Source organism: Podarcis filfolensis, assembly GCF_964270895.1.
Source record: "Podarcis filfolensis genome assembly, chromosome: 8".
In the NCBI taxonomy this organism is placed as follows: Eukaryota; Metazoa; Chordata; class Lepidosauria; order Squamata; family Lacertidae; genus Podarcis; species Podarcis filfolensis.
Genome location: NC_139611.1, coordinates 51,094,172 through 51,121,324, shown reverse-complemented (window position 1 = coordinate 51,121,324; position 27,153 = coordinate 51,094,172). Strand labels below are relative to the sequence as shown.

Genomic DNA, 27,153 nt, shown 5'->3' with positions numbered 1-27,153 from the left:
GAAATTAAGATAGAACATTAGCTAAAGCAGGTGTTTTTGTAAGTAAGTACTGTATGCATTTAATTTCCTCCTCCCCCACTATTTACATTTTTGTACTCCACAAAAGTAAAAACTGCAAGGATCCTCATTTCACACCAAAAACAGAGCTTTCCAAACTTCTGCTTTACACACTGTGTTTAAGATGGGGCGGGGGTGGGAGAGAAGCCAAAAATACCAATGGGCTAGTAGAAGCCCCTTTTCTGAACCAATATAGCTCTGTCTTCAATCCAGACTTTAGCTGGGAAAACTCCCTTTCCAGAGAAGGGTACTTGGTAGCTTAATTCCTTTAGACGGTCTCTTGGCTGCCCTCCCAGCTTGCCTCTAAATAAAATAAACTAGCAGCTAGTCATGAATTCTTGCTTTTACACAGCATTCTGGCAATGTAACCAGATATTTAACACACACATACACCCTGGGGCATGTTTGAAGGGTTTTTTTTTAATGTGCAGTTGGTTACAAATGTGTGGTTCGATAAATGGGGGTGGAGGGGAATTAAATGTGTTACGTGTGTGTGCTTATTAAGTACTTAAAGGCAGGCAATATCAGGAAAAGCATATACTGTATACCAATTGCATAAGGGCAGAATTTGTTTAGTTTCCATACTTAAGACAATCTGCCCAAACCATATAAAATGCTGCTACCTTCTTTTGGCTGGGGCTGCCACCTCTTCATCTTCCTCTTCTGTCAGGTAATAGGCATTTGCATCCTTTAATAGTAAATACCTTTAAAGTACTCATTTTTAAATGTGTCTGCTGGAGTCACTGTATAGTAAATAAGAAATACTCTCTCCTGTCGAGAAACTGCCACTGATCCAGGGTAAAGGAAACAAGGAGCAAAGCACACTTCTCTTGGTTTGGCATTTTTCTTCTATTTTTAGTGTGGGGTGTCTGACTGGGAATTTGTGCAGCTGCAAAATCTGCTTTTAAAAAATCACTGGCATATTTCTGTGGGCAGCTGACAATCTTACCTGTAATGATAGAAGGAGTGAAATAATCTCTGGCCTCCATACTCCTAAATGAGCTGTGGAGATGGGTTTTATTTCAGTGTGCCTCTTCAGAAAAAAAAATAGATTTAATTTAAAAAGAAAGATTGAATATATACTGCTTTTGAGTTTTAGTGTGGGCTGTGATTTATTTTTGGATTATTATTTAACAATGCCTGAGGAGTTATCTTTCTTTTTTCTTTTACTGTTTTTTTAACAGTTTCTTGATGACTTTATGGAAAGACGGTGGAAATTCTAGAATTAACAAACCAATTAATTAGTACTGAGGCGCAAGGACACGACTTCCGTGTATGTGGCATAAAAATCTTGAGGCAGGCAGAGTTTCCACTGGTACGGCTCCCCCCCCCCCAATGTATTCATGCAGGGAGGAGGTGGGAAACAAATGAGCCAGCTTAAGCCTGCTGAATATTCCCCAAGCTCCAGTGTTTGTAAAATGCTTAAAGATGTTTTCTTATTTTTTAACAAACAGCCTGGCTGAGAAAACCAACTCTGCCTTCTTCAGTTGCCAGGTCTGCAAGGGATGGATGGAGCTAAGCTAATCAAGGATTAAGCCAGCAAGTGGATACAGCTGGAGGCTGTTTAAACTATAGGTATAGCCCACTGTCCACAAGCAGAACATGAAGGCAGGAAGAAGGGAGTGGCTATGGGGAGGGAGAGATTGTGTTGCAATCTGAGAGAGACAAACTATATTCCCCCCCCTTCCTAAAGTCAGGAGACAGGAGCAAAGATCACCCCCTCCTCTATATTGGAGTTTCCTAAGGATATCTTCCATGATGGGACTAGTCCTGGATATCTCTTCTCCTCTCTGAATGCTGCAGAAAACGTGTTTGTGGCCAACATGGGTATAGTTGCTTGCTTCTCTCTCTTTCTCTATATACTAATGAAACTGATGTGAAAACTTTGCGCTTCTCTAACTCTTGTCTTTTGCCTGCACCTTTTTTCTTTAAATATGTTTGCGGTGTTGTGGGTGTTGCTTGCTGGTTGTCCCCTGCTGGGGATGTGAGCCTAGTGCTTGGAAGCAGAGGAGGTACCGGTATTTTAACCCGGGAGGAGGAGAAAACTCCGGTCGTGTTTTTGGGGGTCAATAAACAACAGGCAAAGGCTTGTAGCTGCATGTTTGAGCCTCCTCCTGGGAAATGGTGGTTTTGGGGTGGTTTTTTTTTGGGGGGGGTGTCTGGGAATACAGGATGGTGCTGCTTGAGATGCCTGATCTGTAGCAGACCTTTTGTGTGTACAAGTTTATCGCTTGCACAATAGGGGGAAAATTTGTTTTGTTTTGTATTTATATGTGAATTTCCTTAATTCACACTGCCTGAGAGCTGAAATGCAGCTTTCCTTTGAAATTAATACCTCTGAAATTTGTGGTGTGGTTCTCCAATGAAAGTATGCATATTAAAGTATACGTTGTGTGAAAGTGTGCATAAACATACATATGTTAAGATAACACTAAAATGCATTATATTGGATTGTACATTCTGCGAAATAGCGTACAGAAAGTGAATAGTGGAAGAAATGTGCATTAGGTCACTGATGAATTTTCTCAATTTTCTCCCCCCAAAAATGTGGAAATGTGGGGAACGGAACTTGACTGGAAAAATGAGAAAGCCAAATGGAAAGATTCATCCATCCCAGTCTGCAGATACTATGTTTCAAAGCATGCATAGTACCTCCCCAATTTCTATAATAGAGTACAGTGGCACCACTGGTTACGTACTTAATTCATTCCAGAGGTCCGTTCTTAACCTGAAACTGTTCTTAACCTGAAGCACTACTTTAGCTAATGGGGCCTCCCGCTGCTGCCACGCCGCTGGAGCCCGATTTCTGTTCTCATCCTGAAGCAAAGTTCTTAACCTGAGGTCTATTTCTGGGTTAGCGGAGTCTGTAACCTGAAGCACCTGTAACCCGAGGTACCACTGTACTACAAAAGTTTGGTGCCACCTCCAATCACTGCTGACTCAAGTGGAGTTCCAGGTGCTCACCCAGGGTCTGTGTTCCTTTGGAGAGATTGGGCACAATGGAGGCTAGTGTCTTAATAATATAGGGTTTACACATAAATACAACCCTTAGTCTCCAAATGAGCACACAGCAGCAGCACCACAAAATATTCTAGCTTATCCTTACAGTTGCATCTCTGACATCCTTTTTTGCTCTGCCACCTGTCTTGGTCTTCTGGGCACATACAAGTGTGAATCCATTCCTCCTTCCTGGTCCCATATTTCCTAATTCTGCTGTTCCTAAAATCTAAACCTCCTTTATTCATTTGCATTCTAATAGTTGGTTCTTTTGATGTTTTGAAGAAGTAATGGTTAATCCCCTCTGGCATCACCTAATGAAGGTCACCTGACTTCATCAACATTTGTTGATTGACTAGGATTAAAGACTGGTGCACACTTAGGACATTTACCTAGGTTAATTAACTCTTCACATGCTAATTGCTGGTGCTCAAAAGTAGGTTCATACATGGCTCTAGATTGCATTCTCAAGGTCTGACACAGTCTTTACACATAAACACTAATTAAACACCTCAAACCCCTTACATAAACTCCTTCTAATACACAATGAGACTGCCTTATAACATATCTCAGTTATAACATACAAGTTCTAATTAAATCCTAATATTTACTAAACCTAAACATTTAGCACCACAGATCTATTGCAAGAGAAAGAATGAGGAAGATTGACTCTTGGGATGGGAATCCTCCTCCTTGGTGAATCCCTTTCAAAATATTTATTTTGCAATTATTTTGTAGATACCTTCTGTCTCGTAGGGATGTGGTGGAATAGGGTTGTGTGCCATACTTTCATTACATGCTAAGCAAAATGTCCATGGTGGTTAAGGGGTGGAGAAAGGAGGGACATGTATGCTGCAAGACCCTTGTGGGTGTGGTGTAGCTCTAGGGTAACAGATGCAGAAGGCATGTGACAATCTTCTCTCCCTTAGTTCCCAGGCATCTCCTTGTAGAGTAACCCTTTGAATTCCTGGAGGGATGTTGTTTTTTGAAGCAGAGTAGACAGTACTGAGCTAGATGGATCAGAGGTCTGGCTTGCATCAAGGCAGCTTCTGATTTTGTGGTGTTTTGATAGACGTAAATGGTAACCATTCACTTACTATGGAATAAAGTAACTCATCGTTGTGAGAGCATATTGTTATACTTTTTTTGGGGGGGTCAGGCTGTATGGTACCTGTGGGTCCCTTCCAGGTCTGTGATTCTGTATCTATGAGGTTTGGATCTGTAAGAGAAAACCTGCTGAACCAGTCAAGCCAGCTCCTTTTTTTAAGGTAGTGGCCTTAGCTGCTCAGCTGAAAGCTCATCCACACTTCTTCTTGTCCCAACCCTTTTCCCTGGGGAAAATTTCAGTCAGAGCAAACAGCAATTTGGGGCTTCTCCAGATCAACATTTGCTCCGATTTCATGCTAAAGAGTGGGTTTTCCCTGGGAAAGGAGTGTGAGGCAAGGGGACCTGTGCCTAGAAAGCATGGGTCAAGCAAATACTACTCAGATTAATGTTTTCTAGGCATGGGACAAGCCCTAAGAACAGTACCTGTTAGCAGCATCTTAAAGAGTGAACTCTGTTGATATAGAAGCAAATATGTGGGCCTTCTCTCACCTGGCTGGACGTCCCATCATTCTAGGATAGAGAAATCATTTTCTTTCTTTCTTTCTTTCTTTCTTTCTTTCTTTCTTTCTTTCTTTCTTTCTTTCTTTCTTTCTCTCTCTCTCTCTCTCTCTCTCTCTCACTCTCTCTCACACACACACACACACACACACACTTAATCTTCTTCTTGTTATATAAATTACTGGGACCTGGAAATATTTGCTGATCAGCTGCTGACCTGGGCTCCTTTGAGAGTAATGCTGGGATATAAATTTAATAAAACTGAAAATCACCCATATACCTACCATTAGATCTTGAGATATGACAGCTTTGAGGGTTTATTTTTATTTTTTTCAAAAAAATCAACTGGTATATAAATTTTAATTAATAAATAAGACAGTATCCAAACTTTCTGGAAACAGACATTTTTGTTTCCCAAGCTTTTCTAGCTTGATGAAAAGGTCTCTGGGCCTGGATGTCCACTCGGTGTTGTTTTTGAAGTTATATTCAGTTGTTCTTGTACTGTTTTTATAGCTGTTTTAACTGCTTTCAAGGATATGTCTGTGAAGCAGCCTGGGACATAAGTGTGGAAGGTGGTTCACAAATAAATTAATGGAAATGATGAGGTTGATTACCAGTGTTTGCCTGTCCTGTGTGGAAAGGCTCAAACTTCTTCTTTTAAAAATAAAATCCTGAAGGCATATTGCTGCCTCACTATCTTGTATAGTCAGAAGATTCGAAATGTGATGTGTGTATCATGGTGATGATTTGTGGAGAGGGTCGTCTCCTCCATCCTGGCCTCCCCCATTCCTGCCTGTGAAGTTGGCAGCTTAACCAATTTTCCAGCTAGGTTGACAAAGGATCGGCAAGGTCAAGGGACCTGCCAGAGGTTACCCAGCAAGTCATTGGCTCAGCCAGGATTACAGCAGAGGTTAAACAGCTTAACGAAGGCAGAAAAAAATGATTAAATAATCTCTAATCAGGCTGACATCTTGCATACCAAACTTTTTACTTGGTGCAATTATAAATAACTAGCAGGAAAAAAAGCACTTTCTCTTAAGAGTGAAGCTGAGGAGGCTCTGTGCTGGATTCTCCAATATCATCTTCTATAGTTGAAAGATTTGCCCATAGTTGGAAATGATACTCGTTTGCGTGAGTGTGCTCTTTTTAAAATCTCTCCCACCCCCAATACTTTGTAAACATGGCTAAACGTCATCCATTCATTTGGATTGGCTCTGATAATAAGGGCAATGATTGAAGGCTCCTTGCAAGACTGCTTGCTGGTCTGATGTTAGGAAAGCTAAGGCAGTAATGCGGCTAGAGCAGCAACAGAGGAACTCCTGTTGTTGGACTGTGGTTTAACATCATCCCTGATGTTGGTGAAGTTTGCTGGGGCTGATGGGAGTTTGAGCCTAACAACCCCTGGAGGGCAACATGTTCCCCACCCCCAAGGACGTGGGCTGGGGAGACCTGGATTTGAATCCCTCTGTGGACTGTGATGTTCAACCTTGGGATGGTCCATCTCTTCCTAGTGCAATAAACTGGGGTCACTCAGTCTGTGTATGCCATCTTGAGCAACCTGGAGGAGGGAGGGGAGCATAAGGATGGTCTTAAGGTGATCAGTTGCCCATTGCAAAAAATAAGACAGATTTGCATGAAATATGCATATATTAATCTGTATGTATGCTCATGTGTTTTTCATTTTAAATGTTAGCTGTTGCTTCTAAATCCATATCTAATTTAGAAACACTGGCTACAATTTAAATTGGGGGACCCAGTTATGAAGCCTATGACCACCAGGTGTCCTGTGTTCCTGCTCAGTCCCCTGTCCAGGTGCTCATTGTTTGTGGGCAATTTCAGAGTCCACCTCTGGTCTCCCTTCTTAGGATCCTTTACCTTTAAACTGCACTTGATCTGGAAAGCCTTTCAAATAGTACAGTTAAAACTATCTGGGTCTTCCTGTTAGGGCAGGGAAGGGGAACTCTATTGGCTCTATGGACCATCTCCTGATCTGGATCTCCTGTGGGGGCCATATTTGGCAGGGCGCAGAGGGTTGCAAAGAGTTAATCAAAGTGTCTGAGGCTTCAGCTTTACCACCCATTGGCCAAAGCCTGTTTTCTGCAGGCATCATATGTACAAGCAGGTTTCTCAGGACCTGATCCAGTGGATGGGTGCAGGGCTGGATTAAGACCTCTAGAGGCCCTAAGCACTTAAAATATTTTGGTGCCCCCATATATATCTAATTCAAAATATAAACAATAATAAACCATAAAATAAAATGGTATTTTTCAAAATGAAACAAAACCTACAGCAAGACAGAAAATAATGGATCCAAATTACAAGAAAGGAGGTCCTGACTAAATATTGGAATTAATTTTCTAATGGTGGAACCTTGAAAGATGATGGGCTCTTCTTCGTTGGAGGTTTTTAAACAGAGGTTGGGTGGCCATGTGTCTTGTATTTTTAGCTGTTTGCTGTGTTGCAGGAGGCTGATATTAGATGATTGTTTGGGTCCCTTCCAACTCCACAATGCTATGATTTCTCCAGTGAGCACTAGTTTGCTCTCTTTGTTGGGATTCTGACTACTAGGATACATTTTCATTTAGAGCGAGAATCGCAAGCCGCCCTCTTCTCTTCAAGTCTCTGCTAATTGGCAGATGGATCTTTCCACAGTGTCACTAATGAAAGATTAGAGGCTGTTCCAGAGAGCCTTTGAAAAACCAGAACAAAATTGTATCAAAGTGCGCCAGTCCGCGCTGAGACTTTCTCATTGGCTGAGTGCACCTTTTACAGCCCAATGACTAATTTCTAAATCATACAAGCCAATTATGCCCACATTCCTTTGTGGCAGCTCACAGTGATGAAGGCTGCAAAGGACACTTTAAATGGCCAGGAACACCTTAGGTTGTAAATATATAATTGGGATGACAGACACAATTAGCCATTAATAATTCCTTATAGCAGCTGATTAAAGTCTCTTTATCCTGCTTACCAAGATCAAAAGGTCACATGGTTGGAAAATAGAAGAATGAATTAAGATGGTTGAGCTGTTGATAAATGCTCTTCAAGAGAAGAAGCTGATTTAGTTGTGACAAAAACATGTTTGTTTTTATTCTAGATGAAAATAATATGGAATTACTGCCAGTTCCTCCTTCAAGATATATGCTGTTACCTTGTTTTATTATGATTTGGTTTAAACTTTTGAGTTGTATCTGAGTTGACCCATTGAAATGAATGGTCATTACTAACTTAGGCCCATTAATTTCTGTCATGGTAAATAATTTTAATGGGTCTACTCAAAGTTGGTTGAATACAGCCTTTAGTTTTTATTGTAATATAGTTCACAATGGGCCCTATGCATAATTGCAAGATGCCTTTGAATGGTTGCCATGTTGTAAATGCTTCTGTGCAATAAATATTTGAATAGGGAGGATGTGGAAATCATGGCCATATCTGCTTTACGAGGAAGCATAGAGTAGTGGAATGAAATAATCCCTTTTCATTTGTACAACAGGGACAAAGAGTTTTGCCTAGCCATTTATCAGATCTGCCGGTTTTCTAGCTGTGTAGAATTTTATTTTTCCATGTGCTCTGTGAGCCCTCCTTCCACTTGCAGTAGCATAGCCTGAGTGATACAGCCCAGATCAAGGATGTACAAACGCGCCTCAGTCTCTTCCAACATTCACTTGCAGTTCTGTCTTATATTTTCCATTCTCTTGCTGTTGGTTTATTTTGCATTAAGCCTGTCTTCCAGAAAGATATGGTGGGTTATTTTTTTAGGTAAGGTAAAGGTAAAGGGACCCCTGACCATTAGGTCCAGTCGTGGCCGACTCGGGTTGCACACTCATCTCGCTCTATAGGCCGAGGGAGCCAGCGTTTGTCCGCAGACAGCCTCTGGGTCATGTGGCCAGCATGACTAAGCTGCTTCTGGCGAAACCAGAGCAGCACACGGAAACGCCGTTTACCTTCCCGTGGGAGCGGTACCTATTTATCTGGGGGGTGGGTGGGTGTTCCAGTGGTGGCAGAAATAGTGCAGTGGCAGCAGGGGACATTCCCATTTCGCCTCAGGTAGAAAAATAGGACAGGCCGCCCCGATGGCAAATGGCCCATGTGGACTGTTTATTGGCAGGCTGGGGAATTCTGATTATTTGGTCATCATGCTGTATAGTGCTGTATAGTGTAAGGGACGCAGGTGGCACTGTGGTCTAAACCACTGAGCCTCTTGGGCTTGCCGATCGGAAGGTCGGCGGTTCAAATCCCTGTGACGGAGCGCGCTCCCGTTGCTCTCTCCCACCTTCTGCCAACCTAGCAGTTCAAAAGCACGCCACTGCAAGTAGATAAATGGGTACCACTGCGGCGGGAAGGTAAATGGCGTTTCTGTGCACTCTGGCTTCTCTCATGGTGTCCCGTTGCACCAGAAGTGGTTTAGTCATGCTGGCCACATGACCTGGAAAGCTGTCTGTGGACAAATGCCAGCTCCCTCGGCCTGAAAGCGAGTTGAGCACCGCAACCCCATAGTTGCCTTTGACTGGACTTAACCGCCCAGGGGTCCTTTACCTTTACCTATAAAGTGGTACCTCAGGTTACAGATGCTTCAGGTTACAGACTTCGTTAACGCAGAAATAGTACCTTGGGTTAAGAACTTTGCTTCAGGATGAGAACAGAAATTGTCCAGTGGCAACAGGAGGCCCCGTTAGCTAAAGTGGTACCTCAGGTTAAGAACAGTTTCAGGTTAAGAACGGACCTCTGGAACAAATTAAGTTCATAACCTGAGGTACCACTGTAGTGCTGCTCTGGGCATGTATATAAATAATGGACTGATGCAGCTGCCTGCATTTCTGGGTTCCCCTTGAGGGTGTGGCTATTAATTGACAAAGCCCTTTGGTGGTAAAAGGGGGGGGGGGCCGGAAACCTGGCTGTACCTATAACAGTTACATTGTAAAGCTCATGAAAGACTAGCTACATAATTTGTTTGTAACTGGAGGTGTCCCTGAGCATTTGCGAGCTGTGCTTACAATTTCACAGTGAATCAAGGGCATTGCATTGCTCTGTTGCACATGTCTGTCCCAGTCTTCCTTGCTCCTTCAACTGCTTATGTTGGACTCTGTTTGCAAAACATCTCCCTGCAGAATCTCAAGCATCGTTGCTACTTTCTTGGTGCCCTGCTAATTCCATTAAGCAGCCACTGGAAGAAAACGTAGCCCTGAACACAGCTTGGCTCATTTTTAACACTGATATACAACGCATGCCATTCCTTCAGTCCAAGATTGGGGAGGGGGGGAGGGGGAGGGCAAGAAACTTGCACTCTATTCCTCACTTCCTCTTAATGCTTCTGAAATTTAGTCAGTTTACAAAGCAAAAAAAATAAAATAAATGAATTGATCCCACCAAAGAACAGTGGAGGAATCTGTTACCTGTTTCAAGTCAGCTTGGATTTGCCCAGCTTTAAGAGATTAACCCCACCACTCCCTGGTCCTCCTTCTCTTTCAGATATGGAGGAGTTGGCTAGAGAGAGCATCACCCTGTTAGCCAAGCCTACTCTGGAGCCAGGTAGCCCCAATCTCTCCTCCGCTGGGGCTGTCTTTATCATGCTGAAATCTGCCCTTGGAGCAGGGCTCTTGAATTTCCCCTGGGCGTTCAATAAGGCTGGAGGAGTCACCCCGGCTGTCCTTGTGGAACTGGTAAGTGCCAAAGGAAAGACATCCAGATCTCTTGCAGAGTGACAGGCTGCTGGAATAGATAGGTGGGTGGAGGGTTTGAGGGTCTGGTCCTAGCCAAGTGGATTTGGAAGCAAACATCATTGCATTTTTAATAGTTTATTTTACTTCTAATCTACTTAGTACTGCCTTCTTTTGCTTTGCAAAGCTCCCCTCCCAGCCATGGTGTGTGGATAGGGATGGGGAAATCTATTAATTTCAGTTTCTTGTTTTTTCCACTCATACGTTCAGGACACCCCATTTCTGCAGCAGTTTGTGCATACATTTTTTTTTAAGTCTTCGTGAAAATTTGTCAGCATATTTTTGTATGCGATTGTGCCTGGTACATTTTTGGAAACAAATTTCCTGAATATTATGCATTTTTGCATGTTGTTTTCCCTAATATGTGGGTTATTTTGCACGTTTCTCCCTCAAATGCACGTTCCCCACCTCACTTTATTTAGTTGGAGAACTTGCATCACAACATTCAGAGGAGAATGAATTTGGGAGCAATGCTGTGTTTTGGTTCGCTTACTGTTTTTGAAAGTGGGAATCAGGTTGGTTTGTACTCACACTTGAATTGAGCAGGATTTCTCCCCAATTCCTGATGTGCAGATGATTCTCTAGTGGTTTCTGCAAATACACTCAGTACAGTACTCTTCTTTTTTGCAGGGGGTGGGGCAGGAAAACAATTTCCTAGTTTTGATTCCTACATTACAGAATTGAAAAAAAGGAACCGGAACAGAATTCTGGAAATGACCTTTATTTATTATTTTCATTTATATCCCACTTCCCCCCCAAGGAACACAGAGCATTGTACATGGCTCCCTGCTCTGCATTTTATCTTCACAACAATGCTGTGAGGGAGGTTGAGGTAAGGGAGAGAGTGACTCAGGGTTATGCAGTAACCTTCAAGGGTGAGCATGGTCTTGGAACCTGGGTTTTCCTAGTCCTAGTTCAACCCTCACGGACTCTCTTTGGTGATCACCGACAGAAAGCAAGCCCTGAATTTTCAGTATGATTTGGGGCTGCTGCAAGGTGAGTCTGGCATTGCGGTGGGGAAAGAACTACAGTGGTACCTTGGGTTACATATGCTTCAGGTTACAGAATCCGCTAACCCAGAAATAGTACCTCGGGTTAAGAACTTTGCTTCAGGATGAGAACAGAAATCGTGCTCCTGCGGCGCGGCGGCCCCATTAGCTAAAGTGGTGCTTCAGGTTAATAACAGTTTCAGGTTAATAATGGACCTCTGGAACGAATTAAGTACTTAACCTAAGGTACCACTGTATTTGGTTTTGTTGTTTGTTGTTGTTTAGTCGTTTAGTCGTGTCCGACCCTTCGTGACCCCATGGACCAGAGCACGCCAGGCACTCCTGTCTTCCACTGCCTCCCGCAGTTTGGTCAGACTCATGTTGGTAGCTTCGAGTATTTGGTACTTGACTCTATTTCTACAGTTTATTAAACGCAAACTTATTATAGTATCTTTACTTAAATGCCTGGTGCAACTAATGGATTTTAACATTCCAAAATATGCTGTGACTTAGGGATGAATGATTTTGTCAATGCCAGTTCCCCTCTGTTTCTTCTTTTTCCAATCTTAAGTTCGGTTTTCTACATTTCTGCTTGGGTTTGTGCATTTCTTAACATTTTAGCACACGTTTGTCCTAATACATTCATTTTTGCAAGCAGTTCTTCCTAATACAATGCATTTTTCTATGCATTGCCTTGGTTAGAGTAATGCATCACAGAATTCGGAGGAGTGCAAATTTTTGAAAGAGAGCTGTTTTTTGGTTTGCGCACTGTTTGCTGCATTTCTCCCCCATTTTAAACTTGAACTTCTACTTTGCTGCTGGGACCAAGAGAGGACAGCTTGGCTAGTGAGTCTATGCCTGGGCTAGCATCAATGGTCGGGTTCTCTGAGGCTCTCCCTACTTGAAATGTTGATGGCATCCACAAGCTCTTTCGTTCACTTATTACCTGTGTCTTCCATTATAGCTGCTTCTTAAGCGGGTAAAATCCTTTCTCCTTGCAGTGCCTGCTCTCGCATGTGTTTTGACAATGTCAGAAAAACCTTGCTGTGTCAGGTAAAAAACCCATCTAGTCCAGCGTTTTGTTCTGACAATCGCCAAATTTCTCTGAAAAGCCAACAAGCAAGACAATGGCAATCCCACGTCATTCGGAGGACTTGGGACTGTGGTCTGGATGTGCAACATTTCTGAATTAGTGTGACAATTTCTGCTTACCTTGCTTGTATCTAGCCTGTCTAGGAATATGGCTTCCCATCTTCCATTGAGTGATCTACTTTTGAAACTGCTGCTTGTTTGTTTTAACTGCTGTTAGTTTTGCTTCTTACTTTGAAACAAAATGCAACCTAATATTAAAAAAAAACAAAACATTTTCAGGTTGTACGTTGACCTTATTCTTTACTGTGTCAGTTGTGTATGTAAGCTACCTTGTGTATTTTTCTAGAAAGGTGGGGTATAAATTCAACAACAGTAATAATAATAAAATCTAAAACAGTTGGTTGGATTCCTGTCCTGCAAAACTACATTTCCGCTTCAAAACTTGCACATCTTTTAATTTAGCAATGAGCTTCTCCATGTGTGTGCGCGCGCAGGGTGAAGGAAATGTATTATAATAATAATTTATAACAATTTATTATTTATACCCCTCCCATCTGGCTGAGTTTCTCCAATATACTACTGAATATAACAGACAAAAACGCTCTTTATTAGGGAATATTGCTTGCATAAATGTCTATGTTAGAAGAAATGCACACTAAAATGCTGATAATTTGCGAGTAAAAAGTAAAATGAAACAGCAAACTGATTTAGAAATCTGGCATGAGAGACTGAACTGTAGGGATTTGTTCTTTCCTAACCCTCTCTTGGTGTGCTCTAGCTCCATGGATTTGAAAGGACACGTAAGTGTTTGCAGAGGCCACAAAATGATGATGTTGCTGGATCACTCCAGGTCATTGCTTATTTTGGTTTATCTTTCTATAAACACGAACCTCTTATCACCCCTGGCTTAATCTCTGACCTTCATGGTCCTGTTGCAAACAAACCTGTGTGAGGCGTTTGCTTCGTCTTGCTATGTTAGGCCAGCCTCCCCCAGATGCATTGGACTACAACTCCCATCAGCCCCAGCCAGCATGCCCAAAATACCTGGAGGGCACCAGGTTGGCAACTGGCATGCTGAGGCACACTGCCTCCCATGCTGGAGGTTGCACAGGGGCATGGTGGCTAGTAGGCACTGGTAACATCTAATTCTAGGAAGGTTGCCTAATTTGCCTGCTTAGTTGAGCTCACCTTGATCATGGCCACTCCTGTTACTCCTCTATGGGCTCACGACTCTCTCCTCTTTGTCTCTGGGTGTTTCTCCCTTTGGCAGGGTTCCTTGATATTCCTGATTAGCGGCTTGGTGATTCTGGGTTATGCTGCCTCCATCAGCACCCAGACAACGTACCAGGGTGTGGTGAGAGAGATCTGTGGGGCTGCCATTGGGAAGCTTTGCGAAGTCTGCTTCATTCTGAACCTGTTCATGATCTCGGTGGCCTTTCTTAGAGTCGTGGGAGACCAGCTAGAAAAATGTGAGTTCTTTGACCCCAGAACCCTTTCAGCATCCTCTAAAATCCCCAGCTGTTCCTCCTTTAATAATACTTTTTATGCGACTCTTCGTGTAAATAATACCAGTGCCGTTTGTGTGCATAATGAATGACAACACAATCAGCATATTAATATAGGATAAAATCACTGGGAGCCATTAATACATCATACCAAGCCTATGAACTAATAGCCAGCAAATGTCTGAGTGAGCAGGTAAGTTTTAAGCTGGTGCTGAAAACTCATCAGAGTCAGGGGCCTGACTTACTCCAGAGGGGAGGGAATTCCAGTGGAATCCATTAGGAAAAATAGGGTGCTGCCCCACCAACTTCAGCCTGCTCTCCGCAAACCCCCACCTGCCTGCTTCCTTACTTAAAAGGAGTCCAGGGCATGGCCCTGCCTGTCAGCTTCCTCCCCCTTAGTTTCAGTGTTGCCCTTGTAGAGCTCGGCAGGGAGGTGGATGGAGGCAGAACTTGAATTAGTTGGTTTTGCATGTCATTAGTTCTGGCTCCACCTACTTACTTCTGGGACTCCCTGCCTTCTGTCCCACCAGCCCTGAAGGCCACCAGCCACCCCTGAGGAATTCCACAGACATGGCACCGCCATGGAGAAGTCCCCCACCCCACTGTTGGTAGCTGCATGATACGTCTCGGCTGGTAGCCAGACAACAAGGAAAGCCTCATTGCCTCCTTATGTTCCCTTTCTCCCCAGTGTGTGATTCTTTCTACCCTAATGAAACCTTGAGTGGTGGCATCTCTCGTCAGCATTGGTTCACGGACCATCGCTTCACCTTGTCTGCTTTGTGTGCCTTGGTTATCTTTCCCCTCTCAATTCCAAGGGAAATTGGATTCCAGAAATACACAAGGTGAGAGCTCTGCTGTTCTTGTTCCTGTGCTCTCTGTGGCCTGGAGAATGGGTCAAATGGTGACCAAACTTGCTCCCAAGGGCTCAGCAGGGGCGCCGACTTGCCCCCCCGCCACATTGAGGGGGCACAGTCATGTGACATGTCACGTGACGAATCACGTGATACCGCCCGGCTGAGTGGGGATGTGAACTCTGGTCTCCCAGGTCCTGGCCCAACACTCTGGCCAACTAGATACTGTATGTGAACCATCATCAATTATGTGCTTCAGATGTCTTGTAAAGACCTATCCTTTTGCACAGATAGGTACCCTATATCACTGGATTCTTGTTCTATCTATTTATTTATTTTTGCCTTTGTGCTGATTTGCATTGTTTGCACACCACTTAGGATTTTTAAAAATATTAAGTTGTTCGGAATTAATTTTAAACAATAATTATGTTTGACCCCTAGCAGCCTCAGCTATCATGATAGGAAAATGTAATCCAACAAGGTCTGGAGAGCCATTGGTTCCTCACCATTAGGAACATAGCAAGCTACCTTATGCAGAGTCAGACCCTTGGTCCATATAGCTCAGCACTGCCTGCAGTGACTGGTGTTGGCTCTTCAACTACCTGGAATTGCTGGGGATTGAACCTGTGACCTTCCCCACTGCAAGGCAGATGCTCTACCACTGAGCTATGGCTGCCCTTCCCTGTTTTAAGGCACGTCATGAGGTGTATCTACAGGTGTCCCCAGCATCAGAATTGAGGTGTGTGGTTACCGAGGTGAGGAACCTTTCCAGTGGTGACTCCTGTTTGTAGAATGTCCTTTCTGGGCAACGTAAGCATCTTCTAGTTCACAGGATAAAAGCTTCTCATTTGCTGGAACATCTAATTAGAGTCTCTATCCCAGATGCAGTTGTATTTTGCTGTTTTTGCTTCTATTTGCCACACCCCTACCGTAAAATACCCAACGGTGCCCTTTTGAATGCAGGGGAGCATTGAGCTCCTTTGAGGCAAAGTCTTTTAATTTTTCCGTTTGTGTGTTCCAGCATCCTTGGTACTTTGGCAGCCTGCTACCTGATGCTTGTCATTGTAATAAAATACTACCTCAGAACCGATTACGTTGTCAAGCATGAACATCGCCGTTCCTCCGGGTAAGTGTTGGCATGGCTGGCTGTTGGGCTGGTAGTGGAATTATCAAACATCGGTCCCATGGGCACGATTCATCCACCCCATTGGCTTGCATGGATGTGCTGCTGTGATGCTGTCATGTTGGAACCTGCCATAATTCAGTTCATAGAATTATAGATTTGGAGGAGCCTCAAAGGCCACCCAGTTCAACCCCCTGCAATGCAGGAAGTTGTTTACCTCTTAAGAGTCTCCAGGGAGCTTGGCTGTTGATTCTCCTATGCACACGACCCATATCAATATCCCTGAAGTGTGTAAGATAGATTCTCATTCCCCCCCCTCTCTCTCACACACCCCAGTTACCTGCAGCAGATGACATTGTTATAACTGAATTGGTACCCAAGAGTGATAGTGTTTCATTCAGTGCTGCACATGCGGAGTTCCACTTGAGCAAGGCGACTTCACCTTCCTCTTCTCTCCCTGCATGCACCCAAAATCTGCTCTGCTCTGGTCTGCAAGCTTCTGGAGCTGATTTTGAGAGTGCAGGAGCAAATGCCAAGGAGAGCAGGGTGAAGTTATGTTGTGCAAGCTGAATGGCTGTGTTGGCTACAACCCGTAGTGACATATGCTTGATGCAGAAGGGACCTGCCTTCTACTGCTTAATTATCTGCAGAGTTGGGGGTATCTGCAGACATTTTTCTCCCTGAGGCAGAGTAGCAGATGGTGCCCTGCTCCACGTGAAGTCAAGGTGCAGAGTGTCCAAGGCAAGACACATTATTTTTGCATGTGGAGCAGAGAACCCCCAACAAAGCATATCTCTGCCCCACTTCTGGGGTAATGAAAAAATACAGCAGTAAATTTACACATTTCTGTAGGTAGTTTATGTACTTCTTCATACTGCAAATAAGTCTGTAAGTGTTTTGCTGCATTATAATAACATCACAAAAAATACAAAAAAAATTACAATGTTTACAACTAGGAAAGTGTGGCACATGGACATTGGATCATCCCCCTGAAGACCTTACAACCAATCAGTGCTGGGTGGAGTGTCCAGCAATCAGGGGAGAGTGGGGAGTTAAAATCTAGAACCTGCTAGTTTAGCAGTTGGGACTTGGAAATTGTTCAGACTGGGCTTGGATTGGACTTGGCAAGGGCTTGGCTAAGATAATTAGCTGGGTGGTTAGGAGTTTACTAGGCAGGGCAAACCAGATAGCTTCCTTCAAGGGAACGAAGAGATCCCAGAAAGAGTCTAGAAGTGTTTTACTGGATTAATAGATCTAGGAGGAATCAGTTTATTTAGAAACAGATTTGATGTGGAAGTCGTAAGTAAAGTTCCTTATTGCTTCTGTAAAAGAGATTCTTACTTTTGTGCCTGATCAGAGTAACCACTAAGCGTTAACCCTCATTGAGTGTGCATAATAAAACTTGTTTTGTTTCCAACATGTCTCATCCTTAATTTATTACCAGTTTAAGGGATAAGTGATCACAGTTTCCCTTTAATTGATGTTAAAGTCCTTGCTGCTGAATATTAGTAAATGCTGCCACATGCAGAGAATCTCCAACCTCCCAAGTGTTGCTGGCAGGGAGTATCTAATTTTAAACACCTAAAACCCGTCACACTGCATCTTTGTTGAGGGGGGAGTCTGTCACAGTCAGATCCACTTCAGCATCAATACAAACTTAGAGTCGCCAGCAAATGGAGACCGTAATAACCGCTAGCAGAACAAAATGCAGGAATACAGCAGAGGCAACCAGTCCCACTTGCAAGAATATAAGCACCAAAAGGTGGGCAAATGTTGCACACCCCCTAGCTATGTCACAGTGCCCCTGGGTCATAGGCTGGGCAAGTCCCCTGTCTGGAACTGCAGAGAGCTGCTGCCAGTCATTGGAGGCAATACTGGTCCAGATGGACAAAGGGTCTGATGTCATGGGACCACTGAGAACTGAGTAATTTTGAGTAGTACAGTAAAGGGCAGATGGGGCTCATCAACCTGGGAAGGTAGCCCATCTCGGAGAAGGAAAACACTGATCTTAAACCTCTGCTGCCTTGCAGGGGGGGAAGGCAAATGAGTAAACTCTACACAAATCTGGAGTGGAGTCCCTAAGATGGTTGGATCTTGCCTTGTACAGCTCCTTGTGGCAACTTCTGCAGCCAAGCTGGTGCCAAACGTATTGCTCTGCTTTCCTTTGGTCCACATTGTGAGGCCAAGTGGGGAGTCTTGCACCATGGGGAGGTCACTTCAGTGCTGCTAATGCAGCGGTGTGACTTCACCTTCAGAGGCACACTCCATTGTCTCTTGAGACAGACGGATGCCAATTACAACAACAACAGGTGGTGTTGGAGGAGGAATTGGCAGGTAGGGGTTGTAATTTGCCCTCACTCAGTAGAAGAAGCTGCCATATATGTACTGAGTAAGGCCCTTGGTCTCTTGCTTGGTTGGCTGTTGATATCTGAGTTGGCCAGCTCTGATGTTAACACACACCCTTTATCACATTTGCAGGGTCTCTTCCTGGGCTTCAATGTTCAGCGTTATCCCAACAATCTGCTTTGGATTTCAGGTAAGAAGTTTGACCTTTTCTCCTCTTTTCTTGGTTTCCCCCCTCTCCCATTGTTAAAATAGGCTTCCAAGTCATTTTTATTTATTTGTTTCCACTTGAAATGATGCAAGATTCTACATTCAAGTTTAACTCCTCTGATATAATAAAGAAAAGGGAGTCCTCTTTTGCTTGACTTCCTGAAACAAGTGGTGTGTAAATCACAACCAAGCACAGCGCTGCTGATCAGTGGAGGAGACAATTGTGGGACATTGGCCAGAAGCATCTGATAGCCGCCCCTCTCTTTTAACGCAATGGGTTCTGAGCAGGAGCAGTCTATGTGGACAATGGGAACTTTGGATTTTACCAAACAAATCCCATGAGGATGCACAGTCATTCTTAATCCACTACACCAATTATTCTAGGAAGGCCCCTAAGGTGGGAGACTGCCTCAGGTGTGGGCGAGATCAACAGTTCTGATATGGAGCAGGGGAGAAGGCAGGCAGACAGTGATGGCTTTGGGACTCCAGGAATGGAGGCAGAATGCGTACCAGCCTTTTCCAACATCAGCTCTGTGTTTCAGTGTCATGAAGCGTGCATCACCATCTACAGCAGCATGAGTAATAAGAAGCTCTCCCACTGGATTGTGGTGTCTGTCATGTCCATGCTGTTCTGTTTGCTTATATATTCTCTGACAGGTAAGCGAGCTCCTTTCTACTTGCTCCATCTCTTGGTACCATTTTGTACCAAGCTCTTAATTTGTTTAGGGCCCTTAGTGGCATAGGTGAGAGGAAGTTTTTTTCCAGAGCAGGAGCAATGATGTCTGCTGGACCACCAGGCTTACAGACAGATTCTCCTGAGTCTGGCCAGTGAACAAGGTGATGATGAAGCTTTTCAAGTTTGTTTGTGACAGGTTATCACTGAAGAAGTTGGAAAATGAGGGCAATGGCCAGTTACCAGGGCTGGCTACTTTCTTTTGTCTCTGATGGGCTTCCTACTTTGTGCTAGCATTTAAAATTGTGGTAACACTTATTCATAACATTTCAGGGATTTCTAATTAAAAGCTAAAGGTCGCATTTTAGCCACCTGAAGATCTTTAGTCAAAGCTCAATGTATGGAACCTGGGCAGTCTGAAGCACCACTGAGTTCCAAGGAGCTTGCCCCCAGGAAAGTATGCATCAGGTTGCAGTGATACTGACCCTTATAAATTGAATCGTAGAATTGTAGAGTTGGAAGGGATCCTGAGGGTCATCTAGTCCAACCCCCTGCAATACAAGAATCTCAACTGATGGCCGTCCAGCCTTTATTGTTGTGCTTTGTGGTGTTCCTCTTTGGTGTGTGTAATGAATCGATTCTGCTGCCTGCCTGTTTTGGACTGTCCTTGCTGCTGTGACTAGGGACTTTGCCGGGGATTAAATTCTGGAGACCCTTGTGGTGAGCTAGCTTAACATTTTTTCCATTCCACCACTGCTTGAAGCAGTTCGTTCTGTCTGTCTGTCTGTCTGTCTGTCTGTCTATCTATCTATCTATCTATCTATCTATCTATCTATCTATCTGCATGGTGCGATGCAGTGGTGTGGCAGGCGGTGGTGCTGCGGTGCTGTGTGTGGTGGTCAGCCCAGTGGGATCCCACCTTCGTCGCCAGTGAAATATACTCGGAGTCGAGTGTGAATTTCATGCTCTTTATTCAGCTCGTAGTAGCAATGAATGAAACTTTCCCCAAAACATCTAGCTATATATACATTATTTATACAATGGGCCCCGCGTGATTGGCTAATTCTGGGCTGCTCCTGCAAGCCAATCAGGTCGCTAATTCATGTCCATCTGGAGCTGGATTGGGTGGCTCCTGCGGACCAATTAGACTGCTCCATTCTGGATCCTATTGTTCTAGGATTCAGCTCAGTACATAACACTATCTATCTATCTATATCATCTATCTATCATCTATCTATCTATCATCTATCATCTATCTATCTATCTATCTATCTATCTATCTATCTATCTATCTATCATCTATCTATCATCTATCTATATCTATCTCATAACTCTGTTCTCTTATTGTGTGAAGGGACTCACAGAACCTTCCAGCTACCTGCAGGCCCTTCAGCAAGCAAGGACAACTTAATCTAGAGTCAAGAGATCACAGGGCTAATAGCAAACACATGATATACACAGTTGGTTGTTTTGATTGAGATCCAAGAATGACAACATTGGGGGGGAGGGGAGGGCAGGATCCCCCCCCCCAGTGTGTTAGTTTAGATAGGCTGCTTTCTTCCTGCGTCTTTCCAAATTAGTGTCCAGTAGATGACTTCCCTTCCCCTTAGGAATTTCTGGCAGGTACATGACCCTGTAGATGGTTTGTTCTTTATGTTTGATTCTATGCCTGACATATTGAATTGGTTTTGCTGTATTTCCCCCTTTTGTATTAACATCACATTCTCTGGGTTTGTGTGTGGGGGGGGGCTTTTGGGCCAAAAGCAGCATATAAATAATTTAAATAAATAATAAACAGCAGAGGTGGCCCTCCAGATGCTGTGGGATTCCAACTCTCACTGGCCCCAATAGTCAGGGGTGGCAGGAGACATACTTGGGCAACATCTGGAGGGACCCAGGTTAGCCTACTGTGAAGGCTGCTGGTTCAGTCATTTTTGAGTTGGGGAGGGGGTGTTGGTGAGAGGGTGCAGCACGGCCTGCAGTTTATTTTGCTCTCCTTACCACACCTAAAGAGCACAATGCTCTGCTTCTCTGTGTAGGGCTCTATGGCTATTTGACATTTGGTGCTGATGTTGCTGCTGACATCCTGATGTCCTACCCAGGAAATGATGTGCTGGTCATTGTAGCTCGGCTGTTGTTTGGCATCTCCATAATCACCATCTACCCCATTGTCCTCCTCTTGGGAAGGTAAGGAGAAGAAGTGTTGCTTTTCCTATGCTTTGACCCTGACGGAAATGCTGTTCTGCTTAATGAGGACTGTCATTGTGTGTAGCTCCTCTGGTCAGAGGCATAGCCTGATTTCCTCTGGGAACAGGCTCATTTTTCTCAAGCATAACCATATTTATAATACAGCATATCTGCTTTAGAATGAAATCCAACCTGTTGCGCCAAAACCATTTATGGCTTAAATTAATGGTATTTTACTCCATTTTATATCCTTCCTTTCTTCTGAGGAGCCCAAAGTTCAGGGCTGCCTCCTTGGCCCCTCCCTTTCCTCCTCAAACCACACCATTTTTCTTGCCACCACCCATTTGAACTAAATTACATTTTGATAAATACAGCAACCCCTTATTCCCAAAGAAAAACACATATAGTAAATTACTGCACAATCCTAACCATGTCTACTTGGAAGGTATTCCTCCTGAATTTAATGGAATTTACTCCCTGGCGAATCAGTTTAGGATTGCAACTTCAGTCCTATATATCCTATATCTACTTGGCTTGGGAGTAAGTCCCACTGAACGCATTGGGACTAATTTCTGAGTAGATATATATGTAGGATTACACTGTCAGAGGTGGAACCTAAGAGATATAGAACTTTGAGGTAAACAGAAAATGCACATTTCAAAAGCAATCCACCAGAATAAATGCTATCTCCTCTTCCTGTGATTATAAATGTAGTCTTATTTCCATGTGTTACAACAAAGAAGAAAAGTTACTCATGGAACATATAGATCAACATTCAACTCCCTTGCCATGTCCATTGTTCCAAATATGTATTGTTGTTGTTTGTTGTTGTTTAGTCGTGTCCGACTCTTCGTGACCCCATGGACCAGAGCACGCCAGGCACTCCTGCCTTCCACTGCCTCCCGCAGTTTGGTCAAACTCATGTTGGTCTCTTTGAGAATACTGTCCAACCATCTCGTCCTCTGTCGTCCCCTTCTCCTTGTGCCCTCCATCTTTCCCAACATCAGGGTCTTTTCCAGGGAGTCTTCTCTTCTCATGAGGTGGCCAAAGTATTGGAGCCTCAGCTCAGGATCTGTCCTTCCAGTGAGCACTCAGGGTTGATTTCCTGTAGAACTTAACCTTAGGCTGTCTTAGGCTGCCAAAAGTCACACTTTTGGTTCACTTGGCTCAGCATGGTCCATCAATCTCAGTATTGTCTATGCTGACTGGTAGCAGCTTTCCAGGGTTTCAGGTGGGGGGTTTTCCCAGCTCTCCCTGGAGTTGCTTGGGATTGAACCTGGGACCTTCTGCATCCCGAACAGATGCTCTGCCACTGAACCATTGCCCTTTCCAATCTGGGGAAAGTTCCCCCTCTTCCACCAACTGAACCAGCCACTTCCACAAAGTTCCTGTTGTTGATGTTGTTGTTGTTTGTAATTGCCTATATGTCTATGCTAGGTCAGTCCTACAGGACGTCTGCCTGAGTTCCAAGCACAGCTACCTCCTGACAACTGAGCCTTATGAGAAGTGGATGCGGGTCACTCTCACTACTGCCTGGGTTGTGGTCACGCTGGTCATTGCCCTCTTTGTGCCAGACATCAGTGATGTCATCAGTGTCATTGGGGGCATCAGCGCATTCTTCATCTTCATTTTTCCAGGTATGACCATGTGGTGTGCTCTCTGAGGTAGGAGAGGGTGAGGGATCTGCATAACAATGGCTGATCTTTTAGCCCCTCAAAAAGAGGCAAGCTGGATCAGACCAAAGGCCCATCATCTGGCATCCTGTTCTCACAGTGGCTAACTGAAGTTCTATGAAAAGCTTGCAAGCAGGTCTTGAATGCAGCAGCAAACTCCCCACTTGTTCACCTGAGACTCCAAGAATTGGTGTCACCATTGCTCTTGGCCAGCTATCCTCCATTTTTCTCAGGGAAATTGATTTTTCTCCTCCCCAATCCTAATCACCTGGAAAAAGTTTGTGGGTTGATGAAAGTTTTTGCTTTTTTGCCGCCTCCTCCTTGTCCTCTTGGCAAAGTCCTCAGTGATGGATTTAATTATCAAACAGTCTTCCTAGGAGCAAACTTCTTTTTCAAGTGAGATTTCTTTTTTGGTGCCTTGATTATCACAACGAAAGGTTTTGACCAGAGCTTTGTACTTGAGAAGGAAACTGATCAAAGTTCTGTTTCACAGCAACCCAGATTTTCTACCAGAAGAAGCTAAACTCGACTGCTTATGTAAACAGCAAGCTAAACACTGCTGCACACCAGCTTTAAAAATAATAATAATGGAAAACTGCTTCTGCTAGTCATGGGGGAAAGGTGTGGTCATGTGTGAGGTCTTGGTCACTGCAGTTCCTACTAGAGCCCTCTTCTCCCCCTGCCCCTCTTCCCTACCTCTCAATTCTTCTGTGGCTTCATTTGGAATTGGCATTTGTAATAATTTATTGGCAGCAGTAAAGACTAGAAGTTTGGGTGCGCATGTACTTTAAAAGAAAGAGAAGATGTGAAGTTGCAAAAGTTTGTGTTTACTTGGTATTGGAATAATCATCATAATCATAATCATAATATAATTTTATTTTTTGTACCCCACTCCCATCTGACTGGGTTTCCCCAGCCACTCTGAGCTGCTTCTTACATGAAAATATAATAAAACATTAAACAACTTCCCTGTACAGGGCTTTCAGATGTCTCCTCAAGGTTGTACAGTTACTTATCTCCTTCACATCTGATGGGAATGCAAACTTGTTCAACTTATAATACTTTCCGTTTAGTTTGCAGTGCTCCTGAAGTTCTTATCTGGCTTAGATTTGAACTCCATGTCAAGGAGCCTGGGAAATGTAGTTTGCCAGGTCTCATGAGTCATTAGGAAAGACAAGCTGGAAACTAGATGCTTCATGGCTGCTCATGTCAGTGATGCTGTGAGGGGGATCTGAATTTCTGGAATTTGACTCGCCCCTGCTTTCTTTTTCTTTTTTTTGGAGGGAGAGAACTGGCTGCTGTTTTTGGAAAATAGCCCATCTTGCTGACCCATATGCTAAATCAAGCTGAGGAGTGTTTGGCAATGACTATATGGCGTTGTTAAAGCAGTCAATGTCACATTCCGTACTTGCAACCCTGGGAACCAGACATGGTTAAGCTGCCTTAGAGAGGAATATTCGGAAGATAAAGAGAATTTGATTAAATGCAAAATAAACATCCATTTTGTTATATCTAATTTCTATTCTGCCCTTCAATGCACAGTGATCAGAGCAGTCTATAGTATTTTAGGTGTTATATCCGACCTTTTCTTCCAAGGAGCTCACACAGTTCCCCTCATCCTCCTCCCACATCCTACCTGTGAGGTAGGTTATGCTCCAGGGTCAACCAGTTAGAGCTTCCGGGCTCCCTGGTCCTAGACCCACTTCATCACATTGACTCTCAATTGTTAATAATTACGATTGATTGATTGATTGTAATTATTATTAGTGATAACAAATGCAAAGTGATTTCTCTTGTGTTGCAGGACTGTGTTTGGTGTGTGCAGTGGAGATGGAGCCTATCAAGCCAAGGACCAAGTATGTCTGTACCTTCCCAGCCCCCTTTGCTTGCTGTGATTTTATGATTCTATGAATATGAGCTGTTCGTGGCCAAGGGCAGGCACCCCCAGTCTGTACCCGGCAGAGCTTTTAGACTTTAGCTCCCATCTTTGGGGATGCTGGTTGGGGCTGATGGGAGTTGGAGAGCAAAGCTGACACACTGTGTGCCACGCGGGACTCCCTGAAATTCATAGGCCCGCCTGTGGCCTGCCCATCATAACTGGCTTTTTGCCGGCAGTTATTTCTATGACTGTGAAAAAGGTAACACAGCTTGGCATTTTTTTCCCCTCCCGCCCTTTGGCAGGTCTTGCTTAATTACATGGGGAATTGTCACCGTCCTTTGTGGAGCCTTCATCTTTGGACAAAGCACGACGATCGCTCTCATGGAACTGTTATACAAAGTCTAGTCGACCGGTGGAGGCAGTTGCGATGGTAGCAGATGACAGAGACTGTCTTGATACTTGCACAGCCTGATGGGTATTTCCAAGTGATATGGGCAAGTACTATGCAGCTTTTACCAGCTGGGCATAATTTCAATAATAGCCACTTTTTCGCTATCTAATATAGGTATGTGTTGGTTGTGCTTTTCCATACATTGAATGCCCCCTCCTCCTCCCCTGCGGACTGTTGGATAGGACCCGTTTTCTCTAGCAAATGCTCCTTGGTTGTCTGTTGTAGTGCAGATTTTCATTGATGTTTCAAACCACAGAAAGCTGTTGGATTTCTCCCAAAGCTGCTCGCCGCACAAAGTTACTTAGATGTATGCGAAGTACAGAGGACTCTTGAGAAAACATTAAGTTTTCCATAAAATACATTCTGCCGCTTCTGCTCTCCATTTCACTCCTCCTCCTCTTAGGAATGTTCTTAAAAGGGCTTTGGATTTCTAGGGTTTTCCCCAACCCACACCCCCTAAATGAGGCTCTGGGAAAAATGAGGCTCTGGGAAAGAAATTTATCTATTAGGATAGCATCCAAAAGTTCTGTGGATGTGTGAAACAGGGATTGTTATTTGTTTATTTTTCAGTAACTGTCAGGAGCATTGTTTTCACTTAGTGTGCATGCTTAAAATATATCACCAATGTATGGGTGCTAGAATGCCAGGTTGTTGAGCTGCGCCATTTTATACACTGCTGCAAGAGACCTCAGAACGTGTTTAGGAGTCCTTTGTTGCTGAGCCAAGGAAGATGACACGGGTGGGGTCAGTGCAGTATAGTTGGCAGCTGGGGAGCTTGTTTTGTACCTGATCCTTCGAGTGGCTCCACCACCTTAGATGGTCCAGGCTTTGCCACCCTGGCCCAAACCAGGTACCAGAAGTTTTGAAATAAAAAATTGGCCTTTTTTTTTTTTGTAAACCTGTCTAGAAGAGGCTCTCCTGCCCCTTTTAGGCTTTGGTGTCTTATCTTGCAGAAAGGAACTACTAACTTCTTTTTTATGTTAAGTTTATGTAAAGTTTATGTTGTTCTTGCCAAACACTTGTCAATGAAGGCCTGAAAATGAGGATGAATCCAAAACATTGTGCCATTGGAGAAAAGGCTGGCTTTGCATCTCAAATGTGAATCTAAAAACTCACCCCCGAAGCTTGGGGCACTTAATATATTTCCCTCTCAGTATGCTACACACTTTCAGATGGGTAGAGCATTAAAAGTCACCATGGTTTCCTTCTCCATGTACGTGGCTGGGTTGCTTGGAGGGCAGCAGGGTTCAGGACCAGGGCCAGCCAAGGCATCTTGGAGCCCCAAAGTTGTTGTTGCTTCTGTAGTACTGACCCCATCCAACCGAGTTCCTCTCCCTTGTCGGCTCATTTGCTTTCCTCCCTGCAAACCATGGCAACTGTTGCCATGCTATATATACTTAAAAACATTTGAAGAGACTAGCTGGATGGGATAGAGGACAATCTTAGTTAGCAAACTGTCCCCACAATGGCTTACCATTGGAATCTCCTTTCTTGTAACTTGAATCCATTGTTTTCAGTCCTACCCTGTGGAACAGGAGATCAAGCTTGCTCCATCTTTCATGTGACAGCCCTTTAGATATTTGTTCCTCATAAGGAACCGTTGCCCTCCTCTTGTCAATAGCCTCCTTAGAATATGGTGCCCAGAGCTGGACACAGTATTCCAGGTGTGGTCTAGCCAAGGCAGAATAGAGCGAGACTATTACTTCCCTTGATCTGGACACTATACTTTTGTTGATGCAGCCTAGAATAGCATTAGCTTTTTTTTTGCTGCTGCATCACACTGTTGACTCATGTTAAGCTT

General features: G+C 43.9%; 2 protein-coding genes across 2 annotated transcripts in view; one reads left to right on the top strand and one right to left on the bottom strand.

Moving 5' to 3' along the window:
• The window catches only part of SMPD3 (sphingomyelin phosphodiesterase 3), a 590,910-nt gene that overhangs the window by 44,291 nt on the left and 519,466 nt on the right, over positions 1 to 27,153 (bottom strand). The gene's annotated exons all lie outside the window — the stretch shown is intronic.
• SLC38A8 (solute carrier family 38 member 8) lies at positions 1,411 to 26,631 on the top strand. Its single transcript, XM_083624957.1, has 11 exons — positions 1,411 to 1,884; positions 10,129 to 10,319; positions 13,728 to 13,926; positions 14,651 to 14,804; positions 15,835 to 15,939; positions 18,415 to 18,472; positions 19,032 to 19,146; positions 21,202 to 21,349; positions 22,787 to 22,986; positions 24,827 to 24,878; positions 25,204 to 26,631. Exons 1-11 carry the CDS (start codon positions 1,881 to 1,883, stop codon positions 25,304 to 25,306), a joined length of 1,329 nt encoding a protein of 442 aa, XP_083481083.1. The 5' UTR covers positions 1,411 to 1,880; the 3' UTR covers positions 25,307 to 26,631.